Genomic DNA, 12,867 nt, shown 5'->3' with positions numbered 1-12,867 from the left:
CCATTATCTTCGTGTTATCAACAAATCGTTGGTGTTGCTTAACAATCAGTTAAGAATCAGAAACACGCCTGCCAATACACGAGCAGAGACGATAAAGAACGTCCTTTTCCTTATTTAGATTGAAATTATATAAACGCCCGGTATTCATATTTCTCATACAGTGTATATATACAAAATAATGTGTAATTTGTTTCTAATATATTTCTAGTTACAAATATCCATGCTCAATGTGTTTTGTTTATTCAACACTGTTCATTTGAAAAGTGCAGATGCAGCGTTTAGCAATAATCACCCACTCACTAACTCATTTGAAAAGATAAATATAGATATCACTCTGCGCTAATTCTGGTTGTCGATTTTGTGGTTGTTTGGTCATGTTGAAATGGTATATTTCGCAATTTTCTGTCCAGTATCAGCGATTGGCTGTGTGTGTGTGTGACTGTACAAGATAAAATAAGTTGCTGACTACTGATAACTATATAACCGGCCACACGGCGCCGTAGCCGCTCACAGCAAGCGACAGAGACAGTGATGGCTGGTTCAGCGTTGATAAAGGACTAGTTTCTGTCTCTAAACACCATGTTAGTGTAGCGTTCCGCATAGGAGAAATCCAGTCTACAAATTGACACGACGCCCCGCCCACTTTCCAGGTTGCTATGACGTCACCTGCCAAAGCGTTCAAGATGGCGACATATCAAGCGGCCGGAACGGAAAACATTCTCCTTGTCACCGATTCTTACAAGGTAAACCGTTATTTGAAACTTGTCAAACTTCCAGGATGTGATAATATAAACACAATAACTTTAGTATATGCACACTTGTTAACAGACATTCGTTACTTTGGGAGAATGCATTTTTAACTTTCGTTTTGGTGCATTCGCGCACCTGCTAAGCTTTCGTGCTAAAGTGAATGTAGGACGGGGGTTGCCAGTCATTATATCTATGTGTTCTGTAGTTGCACTGTTAATGCGTTCAATTTTTTTGGAATAATTTTATCTTATGATTTGAGCGCGCGTCGTAAGCAGTTGGTTAGGCCATACACAGAAAACTGACAATAGTTTTGGTATTTTTAGACACTCGAAGATGTGTGTATGAATAGGCCTAACCTATAATCAATTAGCTTATTAATAGGCCTACAAATTCAAAGCACTGCACTGATCTGAAATGTACGTTCCATTTGATGTCTATGGATGTACACATTATGGATATTGCTTGTTGTAACTTGATGTGTGTGTTATTGAGTAGATATGTATAGTCTCTGTTACAGACCCTGATACAAATATATCCAATACAGTCCATGCAAGTCTATCATGATTGGCAAGTCTAGATTACTGCAGTAGAGAGTCTCTGGGCTCCTTTTCATTATATTTTATTAATATAACTGTTTTTTCATAAGATATGTTCATTTCAGAGACTAGATGTTAGTCTCATAGATATGTGTCAGGGCAGAATAGAAGCCCATGACTACTACTACTACTAATAATAAACAAACTCGCAGAAGTTTGTTGTTTTTTATTAGTAACAAAGTCCTTGGAGCAAAGTAACTTAGTTTGATATGTTTAATCTGCCCAAGGTGCAAAGTGTAAACCAGTTTGGGCTGTGCCCTGGTCCCATAAATTTATCAAGGTTGAAACACAAACTGCCTATCTCCGATCTCTGATGACTGTCATGTGATATGAATTACACATAACACAGGGGCGAGTGATATGGTATGGTAAATAAGTCCTAGAGATGTAGAGTATGTCCAAAGATTGATGATGGGTTGACAAGTAGGTCCTAAGGCTAAGTCAGACATAAATTTGAATTTTCTAGACTTGCACGTGGTGCATCTGGACATAAATATAAGCTTGCATTTTTCAATATAAATAGGTTGCATGTTTTATGTAGCTAAATCAGGCCCTGGTTATTCATGGCAAATATCTGTTTTTAAAATGCGCTAAGTTGTCAAAGACCTCTTTGGTTCAGTGAAGTATGTCAAGATTGGTTCTGATATTTTTTTATGTAATAAGTCTGTGTTTTGTATGACAGAGAAATGTTTGTCCAGTACACACACATGGATAGAATGGACGTAGACCAAATAGTGCACAATAATATTCTTTGTACCAAATTCTTAACAAGAATTATAAAGGTCCTGCAATTAAAATAATTATCAAATCTAACAGTACACTTCAAGATTTCATTGCTTTATAGGACCCTCATATTTCCTGTAAGAACCCTTGAAATTAATTATCTGGGGTCCCCCAGTTTTATGTCAAGGTACGACCATGATCAGTTGTTTAGATTGATTTCTGTCATTAGCACAACTGTACAATGAATAAAGTATTCAGAACCCATGCCATTAAGAAAACATAGAGAACTGTGTCTATCAACATTTATATAGATATTTGACAAAAATGTAAAATGCTCCAAATTCTTGATTTAAGTTATGGGGCAGTATTATGTTAGTATTCTGTCCACAAAAGGTATAATCATTTGTCACTACAGTTTCAATGTCATTAGATTGTCATTGTTACTATGCAGAGTTGCATACCTTAGCTGTACCCAGAAGTGCTAGTCGCAGATTTGAATCCCAGATTCACTCTGATTATGATCCCTGGGATGCCACACCCAAGTGTGAACTGACATTTAGTCCCCAAAATAAAGTTGTATTATCTTTTAGTATATATATACAAAATACAAAATAAAGAATCCGGAACAATCCTTATTTCAGCTGAGTCAATCTAGACTTGCCAAATTATTCCAGACTTAAGTTGGACTCCTTTTTCAATTACTACACCAAAGTGGTAAACAACTCATATCATTTGCTTTCCTCCCACATTAGTGAGTGAGTGAGTTGGGTTTAACACCATTTTTAACATTATTCCAGTTATATCACGGCGTGTCAGCTTGATGTGGGAGGAAAGCCCGAAGTGATGCAGGTCTCAGTTGTTTACCACTTCGGTGAAACCCATGAGCTCGGGTATGATGCTGACAAACCTAGAAACATAATCGGGGCGAACTTGGATTTGAACCCACAATCATAGGTTTCTGGTGTGCCCAAGGGATGCAATTCTGCACAGCGAAACACGGCACATTAGACGACTGGGCCACCCGTAACCCCCCTCCCACATTAAGCTTACCTGCCATGATATATGTGACATACTGGTCAGTATATATTCCCTCACTTATTTTCCTTACTGCAGGTGACCCACCATATGCAATATCCCCCCAAGACAACTACAGTGTGTTCCTACTTCGAGAGCAGAGGGGGCAAGTTTCCTACCACAGTCTTCTTCGGTCTGCAATACATCATAAAGAGGTGGCTTGTAGGACCAGTGATCACTAGAGAAAAAATTCAAGAGGCAAAAGAGCTGTATAATCTTCACTTCGGTAGAGACAACTTCAATGAAGATGGATGGAATTACATTCTGGAGGTATGTCCTTGACTGTTCATGAACTGCCTCGGTGGTCCAGTAGATAGGGTGTCTGCCCGGAAGTCAGATCAGTGGTTCAAACCTCTGGCCCTGTTACACCAAAAGATGTTGAGAGATACACTTGTTGTTACCCTGCCTGTCACTCGGTATTAAGGGAATAGAACAAGGACTGGTTATCACAGAGACCAGTGTTTGAAATAAAAAAGAGATGCCAGGCTGCCATCAGGACCCACCGACTTTAGAAGCTGCTTGTCCTGACTAAACTCTTCAGGCCCTCACTTAAAAAACTGCAGGTTATTGTGACAAATATATCAACATGTAAATTTACTGCAGGCCATAAGGACCCCTTAAAGGATGAAGTTAGGGGCCTCACATGCCATGGGCCTATGAGCAGGTGACAGAGACGGTGTCTGTGTGAAGTATCCATGTTAAACTGCAGCATACTATCTCAGTTTGCTGGCATTATAAAACCAGCATTAGTCTGGAATACGACAAGCAGCCACACACACACGTGCATGCTCGGCACTATATAAGTGCACACATTTTGAACGTGATATTCTACCCTGTTTCACGTCACCCATGTCACCAGCTGTTGCAAGATTATTCAATATCAGCTGGTCTACTAGACTAATGCCACTTAACATTTACTGAGACCAGTCATTTTAGAACCTAAGTTGCCTATCAGGTTTGTGAAATACCTTTTGGCTTTAACAGAATGAAACAACAGGCATTTACTGGCATCCTGAAGATTTTCTGTCGGTGCTGTTCCTATGACTACTGATAAAAAAAATATATATATTTGTCAAACCCTGATTAAGATTACCGGTACACTTTCTGCTCATACGCAGATGCATCATTAACTGTCCTGTCAGATATAACATTATCAAGTGTTAATCTATTCATCTGTTGTGCTTATAATCATGATAATGACAAATTATGAAGTAATTTATGATTGATGTTCATTGGTTTTGAACTAAAATGTTTCTGAGAAAGTGCAACTGATATACTGTGTTGTGTTTACAATTGTTTTCTTGAACATGACCATTGAAAGAACTGAAGAATGAGTAAGAAGAAGAATGACTGGAAGAATAAACTGTCTTTAAAAAGTGAATAAATACAATGTGAAAAGTGAACATGTCACATGATGTGAATATATAACAGTCACATAAAGTGACACTGAAAAGTTTCATTCCTGATGGACAGTACAAATGGTAACATTCTATTCGTATTTTGTCTTTATTTTGAAATGTTTGTATGTCCCCTGATTTCATCAAATGTCCCCAATTCTTAGAAAGGTAGGGGTCATTGGGCCCCACTTTTCCAGTTCCAGAAATGAACACTGATTAATGAGGTATATGCTTTTCATAATATTTACGAATGTGTGAATCTGTGATTTTGAAAAAGTAGCGTGCAGATTATTTACAGTTTATTTACAGAATTTATCATGAAATCAAATTTTGTCCTCTTTATTTCTCATAGTATCTAGTGAACTTTTATGATCTTTATCCTTATTTAAATGGCCTGGATTTCTAAATTAATATGTTTGACATAGTGATGGTTTTTTTTTTCAGAAACATGCGGGTTATCTCCCTTTGCGAATCAGAGCCGTCCCAGAAGGCACAGTTGTGCCATTCAAGAACGTTTTATTTGTTGTCGAAAATACAGATCCAAAATGCTTTTGGTTGACAAACTACTTTGAGGTGAGGATATATGACCACTCATGCTGGTATACTACTCAAAAGAAATCAAAACACTCATTTATTTTCATATGGCTATACATGTAGTTAATCTGTCATGACAGAGTGACTGCAGCTATGTGAAACCATTAGGTGTTCTTTAACTTCTTTTGAGTAGTATGTGTATTCTTTTTAGAGGTGAATGTAATTTCATGCAAACTGTATTCATGTTTTGCTAAACTAGATTAATGAAAGTAATCTCAAAGTTATGATTGCCAGCTGTAGAGAGGAGCATCTTGAATATCATTTAATATGCAGTCTGTGAGAAATATGAAAACATGAGATGTTTCTATGGTTACCTGGTACCTTTGTTCAGACCCTGCTGGTACAGGTGTGGTACCCCATGACAGTCGCCACCAACTCCAGGTACCAGAAGGAAATCATCGCCCGGTATCTGGATGAAACTGCAGATAATCTTGATGGACTTCCATTCAAACTTCACGACTTTGGGTTTAGAGGTTCCACTTCAGTAGAGGTATGTTTATAGAAGGACTGTTCTTCGCTGTCACCCAATCGTCAATCTAGGCCTAGACGTAGCAGTATGTACAAGGGCTGGGACGGGTAACTCGGGTACTCGGGTCGGGTGGCTCCTCAGTAGGACCCGGGTACCCACAGGACTACCCAGACCTGTGGTTAGTCACGTGATATATTGTTCAATGACAAAAACTTACTATAGCACAGTGTCGCTAATGTTTGTATTTCTTTCTGACGATGCACACATTCCTTTTGACTTGTAAATGTTTGAGTAAAGATAAAACTTCAGTCAACTTCAGTGAACGCATGATCTGATTGTTTGATACATGTATCTCAATAGTTTTAGCCACGGATGCGGTTAAACAATTACCAATCAGACATTTTGTTCCCTACTCTGCTTCTCTTGAGACTTGCAGTGGGTACCCAGGTAGGGTCGAGTAATAGAGGGTCGGGTCGGGTCGGGTAGTAGGGGGTCGGGTACCCAGGTACCTGGGTAGTAAATTTGGACTTGTCCCAGCCCTAGCATGTACAGTCCTCGAGGACTCCAGGCCTCACTCATACACTTGGGAAGGGGAGAGACTATACTAAGGGACGGGCCTGGGGCCTAATTGAAGAGTGATCACTGCCGCGCAAACCAAGCAGTACTTTCATGTGAGACTGTGAGATTTGAAGATGTTCATTTTAATTAGGATATCAAAATCATTTTAGTTTAAATACAAAAATAATGTCTTGTCAACTTTATCTTCATAAGTAAGTCCTGTTATTATCTTTGCGTAATGATTGATCTACTGAGGGTGTGCAACACATTGTTCCCGCTAAGCAGAAGCATTTTGTGAAACTTTAAAGCTATGGTACCGAAGATGAGTTGGAGAGAATAATTAGTCACAAATTGAAATTATATGTACACTGGGTCTTGATGATACCAAGGGGTAAAGAGTGAAAAAAATATACGTCAGGCTTTTAATTGGGAAAATACAGTACCTTGCCTGTGTGATAATTAATGTCTCTAATGTCTCGGTGTGTTTTCTGTAATCATCAACTGTAAGATCAATATAAATCATGAAATGTACCCGTGTAGGTGTGGATAATGGGCCTCCAGCAACATCTGCTGGTTGTGAGCAAAGACTTTATGGATTGGTTTGTTGGGCTTGGTGACATAGTTCATTTCGTGTCATTATACCCCGACTTCATGGATCAATGCTCATAATATTAATCACTGGTTTGTCTGGTCCAGACTCAGTTATATACAAGCTGTCATGAGCGGGAATATAGGTGAGTGTTGTGTTAAACAACAAACGTTTAATGAAAGTTATCAAGGCAGTATGGTGTTTGAACAACTTGAATGAAGAGTGCTAGGACTGCCAGTATGATTAGCCTAGTCCCTATTTAAAGGGACATTTTAAGCACCTATAAGACACTTCCGTTTGTAATGTCATTCTTGTGTGATGCAACAGCTGTTACTTGATGCAAAGACACAAAAATATCGAGCCAGTAAAAATTATATATACCATATACATTTTGATCATGAGAAGTATTTTCCGTATTTTGTTTCAATACTTTATGCCTTGCTTAAAAATGACTTGTGAAAAAATGTTTTTTTTAAGATTTGGAGTCTCCTTGATAAGACCAAGTAGACGAAAATAAGTTTCGTAAAAAAAAAGAGGGTATATTCAGTGCCATTCCACCTTTTGAAATCGATAAAATTATTAAGAATGTAAATGTTTGTTAAGCAGTTTGAGCTTTGTAATATGATTGTGTGTGGATGTTCTTCAGTCAGCTGGTATAGGTGGGTGTGCCCACTTGGTCAACTTTCAAGGAACAGACACCATCGCTGGTATAATGACTGCAAGAAAGTACTACGGCTGCAACGTCGCTGGCTTCTCCATCCCCGCAGCAGAGCATAGGTGAGTTTGGACATGCCAGAGGTTATTGTGACACTGATTAGCCAAATAGAAGCCTTTGTGATTGTTCATGGTTGTTGTACTGCCATACTCAGCAATATTCCGGCTATGTAATGGCGGCCTGTAAATAATGGAGCCTGGACTAGATGACCCAGTGGTTGATATTATGAGCAGTGATCTACCGTGTTGAAGTACGATAACACTGAATCCGATACGTTTGTTATATGATGGTGTGTCGGTTATTACTGTGGGAGGAAAACCTGTAGTGACACTGACTGTAAATAGGTACAGCGTAAGGCTGGGACAAGTAACAATTTACTACCCGTGTACCCACCTCGCTATTACCCGACCCTACCAGGGTACCCACTGTAGGTCTCAATAGATAGGTACAAAATGTCCGATTAGGACTAGAATGACCGGGGTGCCGTTGTACAAAACAACCTTAGCGCTACGACTGTCGTAAGTCTATGTTAAAGTATGGGAGTTACGATCATCTTAGCACTAAACTCGTTGTGTACAACGGCACCCTGGAAAAAAAATGTAATAAGATACACATATAAAACAATCTGGTCATGCATACACCGAAGTTGACAGATGTTTTATCTTTAATCAAACATATAATAGTCAGAAGGAATAGGTGCATAGTAAGAAAGAAATGCGAACATTAGCTTGTAGTTAACCATCTAGTTCTAGATCATTTTTGTCATTAAACAATGTATCACATGACTAAGCACAGGTCCGGGTAGTCCTGTGGGTACCCGAGTTACCCGTCCCAGCCCTAGTACCGCTTCAGGGAAATATCCATGATACATCCCAACCATGTGTTAAATATTCAAGTGGGGGCTGGCAAACTGGTGGTTGATGGTATGAGTCATTGCTGTCAGGGCACAGTGACACACAATCAGCCAGGACACACATAGTGACGACCCAATGTGCTCACACAAACAAAAGAACCCACCCACTCACTGTGACTTTTCCTTCTCAGCACAATCACCACATGGGGCAGAGACGGCGAGTTCGAAGCTTTCAAGAACATGTTGACTAAGTTCCCTGAAGGGGCAATGGCCTGTGTGAGTGACAGTTACGACATTTTTAATGCCTGTGAAAAAGTGTGGGGCGAGGAACTCAAGGATGTGATCATCGAGCGGGGGAAGAATGGCGGTGTGCTTGTTGTCAGGCCAGACTCGGGCGATCCCCCAGAAATTGTAGTCAAGGTGAGATTTAGTTGTTGGAAGAATATTACTTGTGATGCTACTATTTATTTTGTTTTGGTGAAATTAAAGTAACAGTTTGATTTAAAACATACTTATTGTGTAAAATAATCATTTTGCTTTGGCCATATACCTCTTCAAGAATTGTGCGATTTATAGTTACAAAGACTCTGACTTGCTAGGAAACACATTTTCCCAAGTCACCTCCTTTTTGAAACTGGTCGACGTTGTGTTTATTCAGGTGTTGGAGAGCCTAGGAAAGAAGTTTGGAACCACTGAGAACAGTAAAGGCTACAAGATGCTTCCCTCGTACCTCCGGGTAATACAGGGAGATGGCATCAGCTACGAGAAGCTTGAGGTCATCTTGATCAACATGCGCAAACACAAGTGGAGTTCGGACAATCTCACATTCGGCAGTGGAGGGGCGCTGTTACAAAGATTGGACAGAGATACACAGAAGTGTGCCTTTAAGTGTAGCTATTCGGTTATCAACGGAAAAGAGGTGAGAACTAAAATACATGGAAGTGTACCTTTAAATGTAGCTATGTTGATATCAAGTATTAGCACAGAACTATGTCTTAATTGTCAATATGCAGATCCAATGTTATGTTTTGCCATTCAACTGGTATAGTTGTTCAGTTATCAGTGGGAAAGAAGTTACTACTGGGTTATCTAGAAGTGCTTTTCTGTATAGCTCTGTAGTTATCAATAGGAAACACAGAAGTGTGCTTTCAACCTAGCTAAAAAGTTATCACTGTGTATACAAAAGTATGTCTTTTCATTATTATTTTTTCATTTATCAGTGGGAATGAGAACTCCGATGCCTAGTGTACCTACATTGTTGCTCTGATTGTGCCCTTTAGTGTAGCATTTTGGGGTAGCTGCTTACTTTAACAGAGCATTAACCAGAATTCTTGAATATGACCCTGTAACACAGGTCTTTTGTCACAGAGATAGTCAGGGAAAATTACCTTTTGGCTACTGGACAAATTGGGATTGCTGAGACTGCTTGGGACTTTTAGCTTGCCATTCTTGGGACCTTGTAGAAATGCATTGTGCTGAAATAAATTCTGTTGCAATTTGTTCCGAGTGAAACGTTATTTTACCTGGATTAAAAACTGAACCAGATCAAGAGCTGCCAATAATGTGACAGAAGTGTGGAGGATACATATGCTGTTTTGGGTGTTTGTCTCAGGTGAATGTGTTCAAGGATCCAATCACAGACCCGGGCAAGAAGAGCAAGAAAGGCCGGCTGACACTGGAGATGCAAGATGGGCAGTATGTCACAGTGACAGAAGGGAAGGGAGATCCTAGCAAGGTGAGACTCACACACAGGGCTCGTCAGCGTGTCAAGGACTGGGCCACCCCCCGACCCCCAACACACACTCTACCCCCTTCCACCGCAGGGTTCGTCAGCGTGTCATGGACTGGGCCACCCCATGCATTGCATCCCCTCCACCCACCCCCCGACCCCCAACACACACACTCTACCCCCTTCCACCGCAGGGTTCGTCAGCGTGTCATGGACTGGGCCACCCCATGCATTGCATCCCCTCCACCCACCCCCCGACCCCCAACACACACACTCTACCCCCTTCCACCGCAGGGTTCGTCAGCGTGTCATGGACTGGGCCACCCCATGCATTACAACCCCTCCACACACCCCACCCCCACCCCAACACACTCTATATACCCCCCCTTCCACCGCACAGACACACCTCACACAGACACTCACACACACAGACACTCACACACACATACACTGACACAATTCTCTCCCCCTTTCACAAACACAATTCTTCCTCACCTCATGCACCTCTCTCTCGCACGCACGCACGCACAGCATCAAAACAACCAGTCAGCATTTCTGGGTTCTACAAGTCTGATATAGTGTGTTTCTGTAAATATTGTTCGAGACCTAGGTCACACACTCACACATTCACACACTCACATATTGACTGACTGACTCACTTGTTATTTCAGGACCTGCTCGTGACAGTGTTTGAAAATGGAAGACTTTTGAGGGATTATTCGTTCGATGAAATACGTATAACTGCTGAAATAGATTTAGTCAAGAACAAGGCATAAGAGGAAGATGTCTGCGTTATTATTAAAACAATTGAAGACCACGATAGATTTGTGAGAAATCCATTACCCAACCAGTATACGGCTGTACGTACAGATTCCCCTGGATGGGATTCCTAGCTCAATCATCACAAGGGGGCAGCGCCGACAGAGGTGTGACACTACATCACTGCCCAAGTACTTAAAAGAACAATGTGTGTGCTCTTGTTTTAGCATGTATCACAAAAGATAATAGGATTTATGTTCTATTTTTCTCAGTCAAACCACCTCTAGTCATGATGTTGAGGAGGCCTAAGTTCAGAGAATTTGACTTTGTGAGGGTATATGTAATGCCTTGTGCTATACCACTCAACATTTGCTAAGGACCAAAACAGTCCTCATTTCAAAGGCGTGGTCCTTAGCAAATGCTGAATAGTATACTTATAAAGTATCTTGTATGGGGTCCCTCCCTCAAAATTAAGCTGTACCAATTGATTTTCTTATTCTGTGGACAAGCCTCTGAAAATTGATAAAGAAAATTAAAATGAACTCTTTTATAAAATGCAATGTAAAATATTTTTATTTATGAAGTATTTTCCAGTAAGGAATTTTTGTTAAATTAACCCGTCCAATTTTGTTTTCTACTTCTTGGTGTATTGAAAAGAAAATCTGTTTAATTAGCCACACTTAGTAATTAGAGAATATGTACCTATATGCTCATGGATCATGACACATGGTGTACCGATATTACGTATCGGTACTATTGATACATCTCACCCAGCTCTGTTTGTACCGGTATGTCTCCCCTCTAACAAGGACATGATACAAGAAATAAGGTTGTCACATACTGCCCTCCACACCTGATGCTAGTATCTCCAGCCATAATATGTGTGTATTGCTGTAATAACTGGGTTTGTGGACCAGTGTGTGACTTGATAAACGTTGATGGAAGGCTTGTATTAATCGCAGACTTTCTCGCAACCTGTAATTGTGTCATCAAAGCAATTGGTGTCGGTAACATGGATTCTGGTGCCAACGGATGTCCTATCATCTGTACGATGCAAAATGTGGTTTTTTTTCACTTTTTTGTCATTATGTTATTTGGTGATTTACTTTCTTATTGATCTTCTCATTTTGTGGGTCAAGAAATTATGTCGATATTTCTACTTACAGTGACATCCCATATGATATGTGAACACTGCCTCTGGTTATCAAATCCATCCTCGATTATCTAGGGTATTAAATCTCCATTCTATTATGATAAATGCCCTGGATCCATTCATCACAGCTGGATTCTAGAAGTGATGTCACCGCTTCTATCGTTTCTTATCAGTAATTGAACACAGGATTTGCTCTTTGTGAAATATGATTGCACAGCTATTTGAGCAGTGTGTTTTTTTAATAGGGTTCAAGCGATTGGACAATAGACTGTTATAGATATAACACCCTGGACTGCCGAGGATGGATCATATCATGACCAGGAGCAAAGTGTATTTCTTTGTGTGTAAGGCATCTCTTTCTAATTGTTTCATTTATTTCAAAATAAAATTTGAAAACATCAATTTGTAATTTACTCTGTCAGTTGGCAAATTTCAGTAAGGAGACAATGGATAGAGATGTGACAAGGATAAATCCAAAATACTCCTGATTAAATATCACTACTTCATTTAGTTTTTCTTGATTTCACCCATCTGACAATGCATTCAACAAATCCTTTTTTAAAGAAGAGCTTGTATTTAAGACGTTAATATTTTTGAAATATTCTGAAATAATTTTGTAACTTCTGTGAAACAAGTGAAAAAGTCCAAGGATCATGAAATAATCTTGTTCACACTAGAAATCTCTACCAATATGTTTATCTCTATTCCATTCCTGTTAATTAGAAATGCTACGGTATTTCAACATATGCAAAGCCTACAGGTGAGGTATGTATAATAGCTTTTGACTGTTACAAATATTGAAGTGTATTTTATGTGTTAATCCTAGCAGTTCTGACTATTATGAAGTCAATTGTTAGTATACATGCTTTGTTTTGATTTTCCCTTGTACCATCCTCGATGATCCAGGG

The 12,867-nt window shown here is 39.7% G+C and overlaps 1 protein-coding gene across 1 annotated transcript; it reads left to right on the top strand.

The window, feature by feature from the left end:
• The first annotated feature begins 475 nt into the window (after window positions 1–475).
• On the top strand, window positions 476–12,361 carry LOC139445596 (nicotinamide phosphoribosyltransferase-like). Its single transcript, XM_071226755.1, has 9 exons — window positions 476–743; window positions 3,183–3,413; window positions 4,985–5,113; window positions 5,466–5,624; window positions 7,397–7,527; window positions 8,510–8,738; window positions 8,977–9,237; window positions 9,931–10,053; window positions 10,719–12,361. Exons 1-9 carry the CDS (start codon window positions 657–659, stop codon window positions 10,821–10,823), a joined length of 1,455 nt encoding a protein of 484 aa, XP_071082856.1. The 5' UTR covers window positions 476–656; the 3' UTR covers window positions 10,824–12,361.
• The last annotated feature ends 506 nt before the right edge of the window (window positions 12,362–12,867 follow it).

Source organism: Haliotis cracherodii, unplaced genomic scaffold (genome assembly GCF_022045235.1).
Source record: "Haliotis cracherodii isolate W230 unplaced genomic scaffold, xgHalCrac1.p SCAF_6, whole genome shotgun sequence".
NCBI classification, from domain to species: domain Eukaryota; kingdom Metazoa; phylum Mollusca; class Gastropoda; order Lepetellida; family Haliotidae; genus Haliotis; species Haliotis cracherodii.
The sequence above is the reverse complement of the archived record's forward strand: the minus strand, read 5'-3'. Positions and strand labels throughout refer to the sequence as shown.